Below are 19,747 nucleotides of genomic sequence, written 5' to 3'. Positions count from 1 at the left end.
TCATGTTTATTTCGAGTGTGAATAATTTCCTTCCACTGGGGATGATACTTTTAATTTTGAAATACCTACTGTGGCTGGTATAATACTGGAAATACAGTTATTCAATAATTTAAGATAAAGTAAATTAAACACTTTCTGATGATAGAAAAATAGAACTGATAGAAAATAGAGCTGATGATATTTTACATTTACAGATGTTTTCTTCATAAAAGTTAAAAGTTCTAAGCAGAAATCATAGTCTCGGATGCACAGTGCTTCTTTGATCTAAGATCTGTTCTGAGATGACCTGTTTCTTGCAGTGAGAATGAATATCCATTAGAGTTATAGAAATCTTTTATATGATTTTAGGATGCATACCTTTCCCAGGGGAATAAGCACTCATCATTTTCAACATTTTATCAATGTGCTGTGCCCTCTCACCTGGAATGAGCTTCCCTATATGGTATTAATGATTTAATTTTTAATATTCAGTCTCACCTCTTCAAAGAAGCCTCTCAAGATTGCATGAGAGTGAATCACATTCTGTGCTTCCTCTGTACCACTTTGATAAATGGATAATTGCCCTTTCTGAGATGGAATATTTATATGTAATTCACCCTTTTCTACTGTGGTATCTTTGAAGCCAGAGGCAATATTTCATTCATCTCTTTAGTGTTCCTAGGTCCTAGCCCAGTGCCTGGTATACTGTCTATCATGTACTAACAACAGAATTGTGCTTAAATGTTCGCTGAACCTTATTTCAAACTCTTCTTTTTTGCAGAGTGAAGAGAATAGGCTTGGGCACCTGGAAGCCTGGGTTTAAATTCTGGCCCAATCACTTAGAATAGGAACTTAAGAAATTACCCAATCACTCTATGCTTTAATTTCTTCAATTTCAAAATGGAAATAGTAATAATAAGAGTACTTAATAAGTTTGTTGTGACCAATAAAGGAGTGAAATTATATGCACACACATATGCATGTATATAACTTAAGAGTGAATGGCAAAAGCTCTAGAAATGTAAATAATTATTAGTTTTATTCACTTAGACACATGAATAATCATTCTTATGATACTTAAAATTATCTTACATTTGTAGATAAAGTTATAAAGATTAGCCCTAAGTTTACTCTGAGCCTCAATTCCAAAATATTTCTAGATATGGAGCTTTTTCTCATAATTCCATTTCCTTCACTATTTTGCTTTTCAAACTAATCTAGGTACTGCTTACTGAATAGGTTTTTTGCTATATGCAAGATGGCTTGAAGACATTTACCAGTAGTAGCACCTAGAGTCATTGGAAATGTCCTATTTAAAAATACATATTTAAAGAAGCTATTCTTATTTTCATTATGAATAAATAGTGTGGTAAAGGTGTTTTTAAAATATTAATATTTATAATTGAAATATCCTGTAAAAATAATTACCTATAATTGAAGAGACTAGTAAATTATATGTAAGAATAATTTTATATATATTAAAGAGCACAGTAACTACTCTTCATAATAAACACATATACATGAATGTGTGTGTATAGTATATAAAATTTACCATGCTATCAATTTGCTGAAATAAATTTTACTTGATTTCAAACAAACACTCAAATATACTCCTTTAAGCAAACTTGTGGCTATAAAAACAAAAACAGAAAAGCAATGTGCTTGTAATATATCATTCTTAGAAAAGCTGATTAAACTTTTATTTCCAAGCGTTTCACATTTTTCTGATTATCTCTCATCTATATTGTAGAAAAACTGTAACCCAGACTGTACGGATTAGTGGTTCACTAAAAGAGAAGCCCTTACTTGGGCTTTTCTTCTACATTAAAATAATTAAACATTTACATTAAATGTAATACATTCTATTCCCCAGAATACACAGCTTGTTTTAAAGTAATGCTGTTTTCCTCTCCATATCACTTGTAGAAGACAGAAGAGGAAGAAAAATCAGGCCATGCACTGAAACAAAGAGGAATGATAATTAAGGTTTGTCACCATCTGTCATTTGCTTTAGAAAGATCAATAAGAATAAGTTATCAAAAAGAAGGTAAAATTATGATATAGAAAATATACATAAAATTTTATACCTGGAAATATCATAGGAGGACAGATAGTCCAATCCGCCCCCTGCCCCCTGCCCCCCCACATTATATAAGCAAACTGAATCCTAGAGAGATGAAGTAACAGGTGATTTACTGAGTCACTTTAGAAAATAATTGTTTTGTTAGCTTGGCTTTGTAATCCAATGTCTTTTTTGCTCCCTTACACTGCAACCTAATTTTCTAAAGTAGGGTATTCTGTGGAGATTATTAACAATGCAACTTTTGGGGCGCCTGGGTGGCTCAGTCAGTTAAGCGTACGACTTTGGCTCAGGTCATGACCTCGCGGTCGGTGAGTTCAAGCCCCGCCTCAGGCTCTGTGCTGACAGCTCAGAGCCTGGAGCCTGTTTCAGATTCTGTGTCTCCCTCTTTCTCTGACCCTCCCCTGTTCATGCTCTCTCTCTCTCTGTCTCAAAAATAAATAAACGTTAAAAAAAAATTTTTTTTAATAAAAAAAAAAAAACAAAAAAACAATGCAACTTTTGAAAAGGTAAATATTATTTGAAATTCAACAATGACCATAAACGGAATAAAATTTAAATTAATAAAGCAAAGAGGCTAATTAAGTATTTCAATGACAATCATTTGAACCTATTACCTACAAAGCTATGTAACAAGTATAGTTCCTAAATTATTATTGTGTTTTATTCTAGGAAAATATAATTCTACTTTAGTGAATGGTAGAGAAGGAATTATAGGGGCAAAATAAAGGAAGAGAGACTGTGGATAGTTAGCAGAAGAAGATAAGCAGTCCGCTAAATCCGCAGCCTCTCACGCAGGAAGCATTGGTTCATAAAAGAACATTTCCATTTCATCTAAGGGATGAAGGATTTTCAAACCTGGTGGTAAAAGCCTTATCCATACCTCACACTGTAAACTATCATTAGATCAATACCAAAAACCAGGAAGCGTCACCATCAAAAATAAGACAACACAAATGAAAAAATGCCTCCTACTCAAGGAGAAATCCGACCCTCAGAAAGATAAAAGATTCTCCTTTGCAATATACAGCTCATCTTAGTGGGATGGCATAGAGACAGATCCATCAGAGACTTAGATAATCTAGGTTTATTCTATGATTTTCAGAAAGACAAACCTCTGTTTAAATAGCTGTGTGCTGTACTTCAGTTTCTGAATGGTTCAATTTCCTACCTTTAATTTATTTGTAACTATGTCCACTAGAATGCACATTTTAAAATAGATACTCTCCAGGATGCCAAGTCAACTACAGAAAAGAATTCCATGAATGTTTTCTGGAATAAGTAAATGTTGTTACAACAAGACTTTTGCTGTTAAGGAACAAAAATATGGAACCAACGGTTATAACAGAAGAAACAAGTGCTGACAATTTAATCAATTCAGTATTTCACTTACCTTTGGTTTTCCACAGTACTGAACATAGTAATGAATTAATCTAATATGTCTGATCAAATATTATGTAATTTGGGGCAATTTAAAAAATATTTTATAGTACAGAAATAACCATTCTCCCTTCTGTGTTTTGCCTTTTTCTATATACCTTGAGGACATAAAGCTTTTAAGATTTATAAGCAGTAGAAAATATCTGGAAACTCAAATTTGTATTAAGACATTATTCTTTGAACAAATCCACTGACCCATTTTCTAAAGTAGAAATAACTGCCGGGTTTTTAACTTGCACTGAAAATATAACAATCACAGTTCAATAATTACATTCATACAGTACCTTGAAGACTATATCTCAAGTTGCACAACTGACATTCTTTTCCATCAAAATATAGAGCCTAAATTATAGGTAATTGTATTATGGAACATTTTGAAAAGGAGAATCCTGTTGCTTTTCTTGCATATAAATAAATTTGGATCTTTAATACTTCTTTGCATTTCCTTGCATATTTATAAACATGGCTTTACTTTTTTTTTTTAACTTAAAGGAAAATATCTGACCACTTTACCGATTGACAAATGATACCTTGTTAGCTGCACAGAAAAAAAAAATAAAATCGCATATGTAACAGATTTTCAGAGACAGAAAAATAAACTTCCTTTGCCAAGAAGAATCAATATGCTCTGCAATCACTCACAAGCCATAGCACGAGGATCCACTTTTGTCTCTCCAGCAAGAACTCGAGGTATCTAAATTGAATTCACTTCACTCACCTGTTTGGCTTAGCTGGGATGTGCTTCTACTCCTTCTAGACACTATGGCAACCACTTTGGCACTCAGGCTGGATCTCCTTTTCTTTCCACCTCCTCCAACTGTACCCACAGCTGTGTCGGACTGACTGCCGTCATTATGCTCCAGTGTGTACATCTCCCCACTCACACTGGTGCTCTTCATGATGGCTCTTCCTGAAGTCCCCATCCGTCTGCCTTGCATTTTAGGGGTAAATGAACTATATTTACAAAGTAAAAACATATACGCATCCATAAATTATAGGTCAGCAAAACTGAAACTCTAAATCTAATTTATTTTGAAATAATCCAGGCAAATTTTTAGGGGGAAAAGCCAGTTGCATAGTAGTCTTACAACTATATAGCTCAAAACAATAGTATTTCAACAAGGAATCCATAAACTTTTAGTGAAAACAAATGCAACCAGTGTTATCCAAAAGGAGGTAAATGTTACTAATTTTTTAGTGTGTTACTTTCAGAGAAAAACAAGGATATTTAAATCAACAAGACAAGTTCATATACATTCCTGAGGAAAAAATATTAATAAAAAATGGATACTCTGAGTTTGCCATACAAGGTTTAAAAAATGAAAACAGCTCTGTTCTACTTCCAACTAACAGACATCTCTTTGCCACCTGAGGCTTAATGAGTCTAGGAAACACTGCTAATGAGGCAAAAAAAATTGCATTTCCCTCCTACTTCCTTGTCCCCTCATGCTCCATCTCCTCCAAATTTCATCTCATTTTTCTCTTTGAGTATTTCAAATTCATACGCTCAGGTTGAGATATTCCTTTTTTTCTTTCCTACCAAAACTTACTTGTCTATGTTCCCAGACTGTACTCATTTATCTGAACAGATTACTGCCCTTCTCTCCTAAATTAGAAAATTATTGTTGAGAATTTCAGGCACCATGTTGGTGGGAAAAAAACCCATCTCTACCTGCCAAAGTAAATGTATGTCTGTGAACTGGGCAGAGAGGTAGGGCAAGCAAGTTGGGAGCTATAGATGTTAGGATTCTTCAAATCCTTTAAATTACATTGCATTGCATCTAGACTGGCCCCTTTTGGTCCAATAAAGATCTAGTTTGACAGATCTGAAATGACCCTCATTATTTTATGTTTCTTTAAAATATCTGCAAAAAATTGGCTTACGTGACACTCAGCACCATCTTGATTTTCAATTTTCTATTTCTTGTTTTCAAGTACAAAGTACGTTAATACAGCATTTTTTCGAGAGAGAGAGAGAGGGAGAAAGAAAGAAAGCATGAGTGGGGGAGAGGGGCAGAGGGAGGGAGAGAGAGAAATGTTAATGTTTATTTATTTTTGAGAGAGAGAGTGTGAGCAGGGGAGGGGCAGAGAGAGAAGGGGACAGAGGATCTGAAGCGGGCTCTGTGCTGACAGCGGAGAGCCCAATGAGGGCCTCAAACTCATGAACCATGAGATCATGACCCAAACTGAAGTCATATGTTCAACTGACTGAGCTACCCAGGTGCCCCTTAACATAAGCATCTTTTAAGAGTGATGACATTTAATAGTCATGTTGGGATAAATCCTAATATGATTAGAAATGATAAAACAAATTGTTGGGATCATGTAATATATTTGTGGTCATATATATAATGAGTGCTTTCGGAGAAAGGGAAATTGATATATTAGGGTGAGTTGAGAAATGTGGAAAAGTGAGATTGTGGAAGACTTAGAAGCAATGGAAAAGAAACAAGACTGTTTGATCTTTAGGATCCTTCCATGAATTGAATTGAAAAATGAGACCCCTCTTTGATAGGAATCATTTGGAATTTTTAATCCCTAGTTGTATTACTTGAACTGGTCCATATCAATAATAATATTAATATTTATATTCTTTCAATTTATTCTAATCAGCTTTTCATTAACTCAAAGTTTTTAAATTCATTTGCAAACCTGATTAATTCTGCTATGCATTTTATGCCAACTCTTTTTCAAAACATGAACATATAGCCAGTCCAAAATGGATTCCTGTGGGGTTTATATTCCCAACTGCAGTGGACTTTCTTTCCTGATAAATGTTCCAGTAAATTTCTTCTGTGTCCTCAGCAATTTATTTCAGTGCATTATCTAAATCTGCCACCTCTCCTTAAGTCTGCTCTTGCCACCTGCTTTTTCTACTGTTTTACTTGCAGACTTCTGCTGAAGGACATGAAGAAATGTCACAATTTGGTCAGTTTTACAGTCATGATGTCCATCTTCAATTAAACACCTGTGACTGAGAAATCAGTAGTTTTTCCACCTCTCATCAATCTTTGCAGCACACTCCTCACAGGAATTATTTGAAACTTCCCTTCTAATGATTTTATTTTTACCTTTATAATAAAATATGGATAAATTAACATGTACCTTTTTTCTTATTATTTCCATGAAAATTGGATTCTATTAAACTTTAAATTTGTATTTTAAAAGTTATTTCACAAAAAGTACTATTGTAAAATTTTCAACAGTGTTCTTCAGGCTATAGAAAAATTTAAAAGTATAGGGAAATGCTTTCAATAGTATTTCTATCATGAAAATGTATTCAAGAAGAGCTAAGAAGATTCAAACATTTTTTAATGGATATTTAATCACAGCAATGAAATGTTCTATTACACTGACAAAATTTCTTAAAAAAATTAGGTAAATCTTTCTAGTCATTACCATTTAGGGGATTAAGAACTTATGTTATTTTGTGAATAACTGGTAGACTTTTTCCTCAAAAAATAAAACATTTTATTTAGAATCTTAAAAGCATTCTTTTTAAAAAGTATTTATTTATTTACTTAGAGAGGGAGACAGAGAGAGACAGAGAGCAATCAGGGAAGGGGCAGAGAGAGCGAGGGAGAGCGAGAATCCCACACAGGCTCCACACTGCCAGCACAGATGTGGCCATTGCGGGGTTTTATGCTATGAACCTTGAGATCATGACCCAAGCCGAAACCAGGAGTCAGACACTCAACCGAATGGGCCACCCAGGCACCTCAAGAATCTTTAAAGCATTCTTATATGATATGATGGCTGTGCGTAGCTTCCTAAAGAATCTAGAATATCATAATGTTCAATGAGAACATGTTAAAACATTTTCAATTCTGTTTACCTAATTGAGGGCAGAGGTTTCTGGGGTCTAATCAGTCAGGGTAGTTTAATCCAAGTGAAGGTTACCATCTAAGTACAAATATGCTTTATTTTTTTATTTTTTTTATTTTATATATATAGAGAGCGTGATCTGGGGAGAGCGACAGAGGGAGACAGAATCTTAATTAAACAGGCTCCACATACAGCATGGAGCCCTACATGGGGCTCAAACCCACGACTTTGTGACCTGAGCCGAAATCATGAGTTGAATACTCAACCTACTAAACCACCCAGGTGCTTGAATATGCTATTTCCCTAATTTGTAGCCTTTTATTTGTTCTGCTTCAATTGCCTGGAAAACCATTCCTGTCATTTAGTCTCATCCTTCAGGATGTACTTTAAGGCTTTCTGCTTCATAAACTTCTAAGAGTCCCTTTATTGTCATGGCTATTGTTTCCCAGCCTCTATTTTCTTTTCTTAAAAAAATTTTTTTTTAATGTTTGTGTATTTTTGAAAGAGGGAAAGAGAGAGCGCATGAGCATGGGAAGGGCAGAAAGAGAAGGAGACAGAGGATCTGAAGCAGGCTCTGCGCTGACAGCAGAGAGCCCGATGTGGGGCTTGAACCCACGAACCATGAGATCATGACCTGAGCCAAAGTCAGACCTTAACTGACTGAGCCAACCAGGCACCCCCGCAGCCCTTTGTTTTCTATTTTTTATTGGTTATTTTAGGATTCTGATATCTCATATCAGCATGCACCTTATACATGACTAAATCTGCCACAGTATCATTCCAATTGCTAAGTGAATTGAAGATTTATGAAGTAGGGAGTAAAAAAATAGTGATGTCAGTATACAAATAGACTATGATATAACCCATCTTTAAAATTAAACAAAAAACCCTCCATATTCCTTCAATATTCCCTCTCCCTCTGGCTACTGATTTTTGCTAAAAATCTACTCAAACAGTTGTCCATACAACCTCTCTTCCTATTCTATCCTGAACTAACTTAAATCAGGTTTTGTCCCTACTATTTCACCAAAGCTGCCTTTTATCAAAGTCACCAATGACTTCTTCACATGGCAAAGTCCTATTATTGCATAGTCCTTATCCTTTTGACTTCTCAATAAATCATGTATATGACAATGCATTTGATTCTACTGATCTTGAAACCTTTTATTTTTTATGATTTTCCTACCTAGTGCCTCACTGGCAAGACCTTTATCCTCTTTCGTCACTAAATACTGGAGCACTTCAGTGTGTGGCCCTCTGACCTATATTCTTCTGTAGGAGACTAATTAGCTACATGTCTCATCTGGTCTCAGGCTTTACGTATTATCTGTATGCTGCAAATTCCAATTGTTTTTCTCCACCTGTCCTCAGTACTCAGTCCTGAACTTCAGATTTATATAGCCAGCTATCAAGTGACATTCTTGTTTGGATCCGTCTCTTAAACATAACATGTTCCACCCAACCAAAAAACTGCTCTCTAACTTATCGTTCATATCATATTAAAGATACCCCATTCCCCAATTGCTCAGACTAATAATTTCCCCCCTCACAGAAAAATCTAATGTGGATTTGACACCAAAAAAGAAAAAAAAAGCTGCCTTCCTTTTTTAATGCCATGCTTGAGCATTATCTAACAAGCCCACTTACAGGCCATTTGACTCTCTAGGGGAATGTAACACTTTTTACTTACTATTTAATATTATAATAATTATACCACAAATATTTTACAACTCTGTAAAGCTAGATGTTAACTTGAATAAAACTGATAAGGACAAATGATTACTATTTGGAAGAGGTGGTAACTCCAAAGGGTTATGGTTTTATTGACCTACAGAATATTATCCAGTTTTGAATCTGAATTCATAATCTTATTCCAACATTCCTTTTTGTTTTCAATGACTCTCTCTCTCTCTCTCTCTCTCTCTATATATATATATATATGTATATATAGGTACATGAACTTCTTGGATCATCTTTGGAACCATTATATAACTCTGTTGGTTTTCTCACTAATTAATTAAAACTTCAATATTTGCTATGTGTTTTTCTTATTACTGTGTTTTAATTTTGAGAATTCTATTTATTTATTTACTTTTGTGAGAGAGAGAGAGAGAAAGAGAGAGAGAGCAGGTGAGGGAAGGGTAGAGAGAGAGAGAGAGACAGAGCGTCCCAAGCAGGCTCTGCACTGTCATTGCAGAGCCTGATGTGGGGCTTGAACTCACGAACTATGAGATCATGACCTGAGCCGAAGTCAAGAGTCAGATGCTTAACTGACTGAGCCAGCAGGTGCCCTGAGAATGTTTTTATTATGTTGGGGAGTCCCATCAAAATGCCCAAGTGGACTCTACCAGATCCAACTAAATTTTGTTGGTGGAGCAGGGCACCTCATGAACTCAAGCCCAAATGCCTTTAAACAAGTCCCAACAGAACATGACTTTCAGTCTCTGCTTTCTTTTTACTGACTCTGGTTTTCCATGTCTCTTTGTTTCTGGTTCTTGGTAAGTTTCGCTTTTATTTCACTTACTTGTGACTAATGATACATTCCTCACTAATGGGAGCAACAATAGGAAATCCATCTGTGGAATTAAATCTCCTGGATGGCAGACATCAGGATATATTCCAAGTTGGATGGTGAATGACAGAAAATCTGGCTGGTTCGTCTTTTTACATGTGTGTTTGCTGCTAGAAGTTCATATCACTTATGAAAATGTGTTGAAAATGTGTTTCCAGAACTGCCCTTGAAAGTCTGGGCTTTGGTTTCCATGTCAATTTTGGCCCTATGGCTAAGTGGTAAAACTGAAGTTGCCAGTTTTCTTGGCATGCTTAAAAATAGTCTTTATTATTGAAAACAAAAACCTCTTACTCTCTGTGCACCCTAGGGATAGCTGTCCAGGCAGACAGATATTAGATTCCAAGGTATCTGAAATTTAATAGAGCTCTTGTTCCTGATTGATCTATACAGATGAGTATTTAAGTAATTTTAATATAGGTAACTGAAGAATCTGAAAAACTGAAAAAATAAACTGAAATTCTAATATTTTGAATATGCTTGCCTTCTAAGAAAAAAATTCTCAGGGAATTGCTAACTCGTAAGAATTTTAATATAAGAACTTAAATCCACACAGTGAATCCTTAGATATATCAAACTAGTTCAATAAATTTGGCTTAAAACAGTCTTATGAGAACCACAATGAGATGCCACTTCGTATATGCTAGGATAGCTATAATAAAAAAGAGACAATAACAAGTCCTGATGAGAATCGAAGAAACTAGAATCCTCATACATTGCTGATGGGGAAATAAAATGATGCTGCTGCTTTGGAAAAGTGTGACAGTTTAGTTAAACTTAGTTACAGTTCAATGAAACTCAACAGTTACTGAATGACTCAGTAATTCCATTCAAAAGTTATGTATTGTATGTATTGTATGTTATGTAATGTATGTATTGTATGTATTGTATGTTATGTAATGTAATGTATTACATTAATTTTGGAAAACCCAGCTAGTACCACAGTATTCAAGTATTGTTTATGCCATTTCCCCTCCTTCTGGAATCCCAATTACATGTATATTAGACTTTTTCATTATGCTCCAAATGTCTCTTAGGGCCTTGTCCAATTTTTTTTTTTCTCTTTGTGCACTGATTTATATACTTTCCACTGACCGACTCAAGAATTCTCTGTTCTATTGCTTCTAGCATGCCATTAAACCCACCTATTAAATTTTTTTTATATCTTTTAGTTTTAGGATTGCCATTTAACTTTTTAAAATGGGTTCCAGGTCTCTGTAGAAAACATCCATCTTCCTTTGTTTTCTGGAATATATTAATCATGGTTATTTTAAAGGCCTTATATAAAAATTGTATTGTTGGTTGTAGTCAGTTGGTCCTTTTTTATTAATTTTTTAATCATGCCCCATAAATTTTAATTAGATGCCAGACACTGTGGATGTTCACTCTCTCATTTTCCTTCAGTAAGGGTAAAATTTTAGAAGTCATCTTATTCCTGGTCAGACTTGATTTTAAAGCTTTGCCATCACTTGTAGAGTGTAATGCTTATTCCCAGAGTTTGGCTTTTCTGAAATTTGTATAAGAAATCAAAGTATTTTTTCATTTTTTAAAAAAATGTTTATGTATTTTTGAGGGAGGGAGCGAGAGAGAGAGAAAGATAGTGTGAGCAAGGGAGGGGCAGAGAGAGGGAGACACAGAATCTGAAACAGGCTCCAGGCTTTGAGCTGTCAGCACAGACCTGGACATGGGGCTTGAACTCACAAGCAGTGAGATCATGACCTGAGCCAAAGTCAGACATTTAACCCACTGAGCCAAACAGGCTCCCCCCCACCCCAAAGGTATTTTTCAAGCCCCTCTGACTGCAGAAACTGAAGGCAATCTGTATCTCCCCAGCATTGGGCACCCGCTGGAATCTTTGCTCAGCTCTTTAATCTTCCAGCCGCTGCTTTTTGTTTGGTTTCTTGGAGTCTTTCTCTGTGCACGATCACATTGGTCGTCAACCAATTTCATTAGGGGAATCTACAGCAAATTTTGGAGCCCTCCATGCAGTTTCCAGCTCTGTGTCTGACCTGTGATCTGTCTCCTTAGCCCAGTAAGACCACTGCTTTCTGCTTGGGCTCTATTATCCCATGTCACTGAACTGTAAATACCTTCAAAGAAAACTGGGGCAAATTTGGCACTTACTTCATATTCTTCTCTTCTTTCAAAGACTGAAGTCCTTAAAATTTTTACCAATTTAATTGCTTACAAATACCCTAAAACATTTGCTTGTTTGTTTTTGTAGTTTTAGAGGTAGGAAGGTTAATCTGATACAAACTATGTTGTCATGCCCAGAACTGGATGGATTGTGTCATCTTATTGCTTATTTTTGAATAATGGTAGAGTTATCCAGACCAGTGATGTTTTCAAAAATATCCATAAGGTTAGTAATGAAGGTGTATGTATTATAATTGTGTTATAGAAATTTATTTCTTTGCAAACTACATCAAATAGCTTTTGCCATATTGATCCCTATGCATCCCCCCCAATAGCCTCTCTGCCATAGCTGACTTGTGAGGCTTCTCCTCTGAGTTGATGTCATCTGCTACTCTGAGGCATAAAACATACAGTGTTTTCCAGTGCTAAAACTGTCCCTCGTTCTCGCAGATTGTAGATGGGAATTTTTCTGATGGGGCTTTCCAAAGCTATGTCATTTATTTTAGAGAGCTCCACATTCTATTCAATAGGTGAATAAGTCAGCATTTATTCTTGGTGTTTTTCCTCACTTTAGTCCAGATTTCACTGAATTTGAAAGCTGTTTTCTATCATTTATAATTTAAAGATGTAGTTGTCTCCTAGGTTCATGGTAGATGAGGTTTTTAGTTTCTTTCTTAAAAAAATTGGTTAGTTTTCAGCTGGCAATTAGAGAGGAATAAACACCTCTGTTCTCTGTAATCTTCAGTGTATGATCATGAGTTCTATTTAAGAAGCAAAATCAGTAAGTCCTGATGACTCATCTCAATATGCATTCTCAATGGGAGTGATATGCTTCCAAAGGGTAATAACTGGTTCATGGTGGAGGTAAGAGGAGTAAACATTTCTTAGATAATATAACAGTTTGTGGTCCTCTAAACAGCCACAGTATATAAACAGATACAGTGTTATCTGCAATATTAAAATGTCACGTGGAAAGGACAATTAGGAAAAGAACATCTAAAAGGCTTCTTAGGGGGTTGATAATGGTAAAAACATTGAGGAGCAATGCATTAGAAGGAGGACAGGTGAGAGTTAAAAATTAGGGTGGCTTCCAGTTTTTTGTTGATTTGGGAGCCAGGTGGATAATAGGGTGGGAAGAATAGACCTACTCTGTTCAAATATTAGGTAAGCCAATATGTTTTTATATTTGTTCTAAGAACAATTTTAGTATCTTAATGGCTGCAAATAGCTACTTAAAAATATATATCCTCATGTATTTCCAGGCTATTGTAAATGTAATTAAATATATATTTGTAACACACACACACACACAATGTTCAACAAAAGCTGGTGTACAATATTCAGTGAATACCAAAACATTAAAAAATCATCTCATATCACACATTTCTTATATGTCAATCTGCCTATCTGGATGAAAAACTTCCTAAATACATTCTGTAGACAACATGCATTGATTGTTTATGGGTACTTATCTAAGCTCTAAATCTTCTCCATGGACATGTATCTGTTTCTACCTCCAATATATCCACACATCTCTGTTCAGTGACATGCTGTCCATGAAATTTTAATTACAGTTGATTCTTGAACAATGTGAGGGCCAAGGGTGCTGACTCCATGTACAGTCAAAAATGCATATAACTTTGATTCCCCCCAAATTTAACTACTAACAGTCTATTGCTAACTAGAAGCCTTACCAATAAACACAGTTGATTAATATATTTTGTATGTTATATGTATTATATACTGTATTCTTTCAATAAAATAAGCTAGAGAAAAAGAAGTGTGAGGAAGAAAATCATAAAGAAGATAAAATACATCTACAGCACTGTACTTCATATATTGAAAAAAAATCTTCTGCATATAAGTGGACCTGGGCAATTCAAACCATGTTGTTCAAGAGTCAACTGTACTTGTGGTGAGATAATGATCATTCTCCTAGGTGTAGCAAATATTTTGTATCAATATGTAGAATTGAAGACCTATGATAAATGTTTTTATTGTTTTGTTTTTTTGCTTTTCAGCAACCTGTACTGGACATGCCTCCCAGTTACACTGCTTCCCCTTGAATAAAAAAAAAAGGTCATACACATTTGCTTGTGTTCAAGTGTGATGGGTCTGGTATCTTGTCATCTTGGGCACAGCTGACTGAATCAGATTGGCACCTGAGTTGAAAGTAGCTTCTAAGGGCAGGCAGGCAGCCTACAGACTGTCCTGGCTTTGGGACTCTGATTACAAAATGCTCTCTATTTGATGATTACTAATTGCTCCTTTGATCAGAGGCCCACCCATTTTCCTTCCTTAAATTCCAACATCCTGTGAGTTCACAGAATCTCTTCTTCCATTTTAGCTGTAATCTCCCTTAACTCCTTCCATTATTTTTCCATTCCCCAGCTACCATTCTTTCTTACATCTCCAGTGGTCCTTTCTCTGCTGGAGCTCCTTTCTGTCCTCATTTTCCTGGCCTCCGCTCCCTCCACCTCCTCCTATGATGTCCTGGACTGCTATTTTCTCAACACCTTTTTTTTAAAAAAATTTTTTTTAATGTTTATTTATTTTTGAGACAGAGAGAGACAGAGCATGAACAGGGGAGGGGCAGAGAGAGAGGGAGACACAGAATCTGAAACAGGCTCCAGGCTCTGAGCTGTCAGCACAGAGCCCGATGTGGGGCTCGAACCCACGGACCGTGAGATCATGACCCGAGCCAAAGTCGGACGCTTAACCGACCAAGCCACCCAGGCGCCCCAACACCTTATATCTCACTGTCAGCTCAAGATCTGATTCTCCTTGCCTTGCCCTGACACCTGCTAACTTAGGATAAAGTCCCTAAGGCCACAGGTCTTCTTTCTTTTTATACATACAATTATATTCTTATTCATTAATTTCATTTTAAATATTACCCTTTAAGTGAGTAAATTCAAAAACTCAAGAAATAGTAATGCATTAAATATTAAACACCTATTCTAGCAATGTGGTAGATGATACATTCTGAAAATCTCTTCACTCTTAGATGCCTAGAAATTAAGTGAAAATTGCAACAAATACCCATTCCAATTAACAAACCCAAGTTCACAAGAAAGGCAAATCCCCTTAGCCAAAATACCAAGAGGGAACTGAAAACAGATTGCTTAATGGATTATGAATGTCTTGGGAAGTTTTGCAGATGAGGAATTTAGAGCAGACCTAGTGGGGAGATAGAAATGAAATCTCTGTAGGAGCCACGGCCCTTAAATAACGAGGAAAAACTCGGGTCCTCCCTAAGCCTTAATGGCCCTCACTGGTGACATTCTAATGCATATATTTCAGGAAGACAGGGAATGCTCTCAAAATGAAAGTCTCAGACATATGGGAAATAGCAAAGAAACTAGAAAATATGTGGGTCAACCTAAAGCATTTAAAAGCAAAATAACATCCAATAATGGGAGAAAGAAAATAACATATAGTTAAAACACTGGAAAAATATGTAAATGGTAGCAGGATGATAGCAGAGATAAAGTGTATTAGAGTAATTTTTTTTTCCTAGGGGGCAATAGAGGTACTATTAATTTTAAATGTATTATTTAACTAATATATATTTGAAACACTAAACTCGGCACTAAAATCATAGAAATAGTGTAATTTCCAGAATGGTAGAGGGGAGAAATGAAATAAATGCAATTCAATTAAAAACCAATTGGGAAAGGGGAAACATATAATAATAAAAATGGAAAATATAAAGTAGGATAGAAATCCAAATATATAATAAATCAAATAAATGCAAGCTGATTAAGTAGCCAATTAAATGATAGAGATTGTCAGACTAGAAGAAAAAAAACTAAATCAGTTGTATGCCATTTATAAGAGATATAACTAATACATATGGTCACAGAAAGGTTGAAAGTAAAAGGATGTGAATAGTTTGAATAGTAATTAAAAAATTATATTTTCATATAAGACAAAACAGACTTTAAACCAAAAGAATACTATCATTAGAGATAAACAGGTTCACTACACAATGATAAAAGGGTTAAACTACCAGTTAATTGGTAATTCCAGCTCAATTCTAGCTCTACCACATACTGGCCATGTGCCACTTATTTGTAAAACCAAGTTATTAGTAATTACACTCTAGGGCTGTTATAGCGATAATGATCTTACATGTGAATAATGTATCAAAATGCCTGGTACACAAAAAAAGATACTCAATAAATCACAGTATTTTTAATACATTGAAAATATAATAGGGGCACCTGGGTGGCTCAGCTGGTTAAGCATCTGACTCTTGGTTTTGACTCAGGTCATGATCTCAGGGTCATGAAGTCAAGCTCTACATTGAGTGCCATGCTCAGCGTGGAGCCTGCTTAAGATTCTCTCTCTCCCGCTCTCTTTCTGCCCCTCCCCCACTTGCATGCATGCTCTCTTTCTCAAAAAAATTAATAAAATAAAAATATAATAAAATACATGCTACATAGTTATGGCAAAATTATGAAAGTAACACATGAAATAGGTGTAGTTTGAAAAGCACTGGTTCAAAGTAAAAGGATATGGTATCCATTCCAAATAATAGGATAATTGACACAGAAATATGAATATTTACCCAAAAAAGAGGATATTTAATGTTTATAACAAGAGTTCATGCCTGGTGACCAATAAAACAATTATCTGACAGCTGACATAATACAGCTAAATTTATAATCCCCACGTGGTTCTCCAATAAGCAAATATAAACATGCAAACATACCATGTTAAATAGAAAATTAAGAATCTGTTAGAAATTTTCCATTATATATTTTTTGGCATGAAAATATAGTAACAACCTGCAGTCCTTTCAAAACAGTCCTCCTACTAATTTGATAGCTACTATAGTACTGAGCATCCTTAATACAGCTGATCTGTGTGGTAATTACAACACATCAAAGACAAAGGGGTGACAGAACTGGCCCTTGAAGAAGTCCTCATGTGCTGTGAAAATCAGCACTGAAGCAAAGTCAGTCCACATCTTAGCAACAGGTGGGGTTTCTTATACTTAAACCTGATCTTTTAGAAGCAGAACACTCCTATCTATACCTGGCATGAATCCAAAAGGTGGTACCGCTGGACATCAGTCATAACCTCAGACTAAATACACTGTTCCTCGCCTCTGTGTCAATCACAAAGATCACAACTGCAAATATATCCTGTGAGGTAAAGAGGAATTTGCATTTGGGGGACAGATTTTTCTTTCTTTGAAAAGTATTCCCAGGGAGTAAAATGGTTGTATTTGAAAGTTGCTTTAATATTAGGATCCATAACTTGTGTTATTTTCCTTGCACTTAATATATACATAAACTTTATAGATCTTTAATAATATGTTACACTGAAGATACGCTGTTAGCAGCATGTCAGTTAATTTTTCTTATATATTGTGGGGAAAATAATAATTAAGCAGGGAGAATTATCCTTCTTTTATTTAACAGAATGTTAAATATGTAACTTTGTTTAGGATAATTAAATTAGAAAACTATTGGAAAAAAACTTATACACAATCATAAATAAACTTGAATAAATTTTACATATTCTCTTCCAAAGACACAGTGAATTCTTTTTCTTTAAAGAAAATTTTCTAATTATCATTATCTATGATTTCCACTGACCATGCTCTTTATCTCTATCTATCTATCTATCTATCTATCTATCTATCTATCTATCTTTCTATCTATCTATCTATTTTTAAGTGTTTGTTTAAGAGAGAGAGAGAGCAAGCAAGGGAAGGGCAAAGAGAGAGGGAGAAAGAGAATCTCAAGTAGGCTCAACGCTGTCAGCAAGGAGCCCAACACAGGGCTTGATCTCATGAACCATGAGATCATGACCTAAGCCAAAGTCAAGAGTCAGACGCTTAACCTACTGAGTAACCCAGGTTCCCCAAACATGCCCTTTAAAATATTTTAAATTTAAAAAGAATCTATAATTCACTTCTACCAGAATAAATAAAATTAGAGGGAAGTAGATTTCTATAAAAACAAGTCACAATGTACTTTTAAAACTCCATGTATAGTGTATACTTTTCCCGCACATGACCAGCCACTAAGGCCTAATTATAATCATTTCTACAGATAACCCCATCTTTATAAGATATTCCAGGCTGCTATTAACTTTTGATAATTTATTATAACTGACCATTTTCACTGTTATGTAAGCATTTATCTAATATTTAACTGACATTCCCAGAATTTAACTAAATACATCTTAGTATAAATCTATAATGAATTGGTAGAGTAGAAAGGTAAAAACTAAGCAGATTGGTGCTGTTTCAAATGAAACCAGTGCTGCTTTACTTCAAACTGCAGTCTTAAATGGTTTGTAAGGAAGAAACTTACCAGGAAAACCTACTCACCTGTCTCAAGAGCTCTGTAACTTGCTGTTATCAAGACTGCTGTGTTACTTACATACAGTTATTTTGTTTATATGTATGGCATGGTATAATAATTTAAATGTATGGCACATTCAGTCATATGGTGTATTAATAAGAATGTTATAGTAATTTTATGGTACCCTTTTTAAAAGGCTAATGGCACATTCTTTCCATTTCTTTATAGCTTTAATCTGGTCACAGGAAATAACAGTGGTAATGACTCATCAATCTTGGACTATTAAAACTAAGATGATACTATGAAAGAAGCCACTAGAAGATTACTAAAATATCTCCTTTCTCAGATATTCAACATCCAGTATCTGGATTTCCCTGATATTTTCCTCTATTTCTTTTCAGTACTCTTGTAGATCTCAATAGACTGTTTTTCCACAGCACAACAGGCAAGCGTGCAAAATTAAGGGTGGATAGCTCTAAAAAATTCCCTCTTGATCGCTCTTAATGTGTTCAGTGTCATTAGGCCTAATAATTAGTAAGTATATAAAAATTAAAGTTTAATTTGTTCTTCTAAGCTATTAATGTAGCAAGTGATTTTGCAGTTAAGTATTTCTCAAATATCATCACACACAAAAAAATCCAAAGATTATTTTTAAATGTTATAGGGGCGCCTGGGTGGCGCAGTTGGTTAAGCGTCCGACTTCAGCCAGGTCACGATCTCGCGGTCCGGGAGTTCGAGCCCTGCGTCAGGCTCTGGGCTGATGGCTCGGAGCCTGGAGCCTGTTTCCGATTCTGTGTCTCCCTCTCTCTCTGCCCCTCCCCCGTTCATGCTCTGTCTCTCTCTGTCCCAAAAATAAATAAACGTTGAAAAAAAAAAATTTAATGTTATCCTGTATTCCCTTGTGGAATTAAAGAACTATTATGAAACAAGGTACATTTTAAATTTTCTGTAACATTTTCCCAACATAACTGTAGTATCAATTGATTTTCCAGAAGATATTAACCTAAGTCATTTATTTTCTATCACAATTAAAAATTTCAAATAATTTAACCTATGTCTTAAAACTCCCCCCCAAATATAAACCTATTTCTTTCAGTATATGTTTACTAATCATTATGCCTATACAAAATGCCAAATTTTAGTAAGTTTATGGCTGCAAGATTATTATTTGTATATAAAAGATAATGTTTCTTAAAAAAAATTCATGCTAGTACTCATATAAGTAGCTTTGAAGAAATGAATGAATGCATGAATAAAGTCTCCTACCACCTTAAAAAGAAAAAAAACTTTCACGTCTTTCAACCTATGAATGTAGAAAACAAAGGTAATTGCTTTTGAAAGTATTCTTCCCAAAAGAGATACCAAAAAGGTCAAATACTAGTGACATCAAATTTT

The 19,747-nt window shown here is 35.1% G+C and overlaps 1 protein-coding gene across 3 annotated transcripts in view; it reads right to left on the bottom strand.

Moving 5' to 3' along the window:
* The window catches only part of LOC125166161 (regulating synaptic membrane exocytosis protein 1), a 286,570-nt gene that overhangs the window by 73,009 nt on the left and 193,814 nt on the right, over positions 1-19,747 (bottom strand). For all 3 annotated transcript variants that reach the window (XM_047859903.1, XM_047859907.1, XM_047859904.1), the window contains one exon: positions 4,218-4,453. In XM_047859903.1, coding sequence (XP_047715859.1) covers positions 4,218-4,453 — 236 coding nt within the window. The remainder of the gene's footprint in view (positions 1-4,217; positions 4,454-19,747) is intronic.

The sequence above is a fragment of the Prionailurus viverrinus genome, chromosome B2 (genome assembly GCF_022837055.1).
Source record: "Prionailurus viverrinus isolate Anna chromosome B2, UM_Priviv_1.0, whole genome shotgun sequence".
Classification (NCBI taxonomy): Eukaryota; Metazoa; Chordata; class Mammalia; order Carnivora; family Felidae; genus Prionailurus; species Prionailurus viverrinus.
This window is presented reverse-complemented; position numbering and strand designations above follow the sequence as displayed.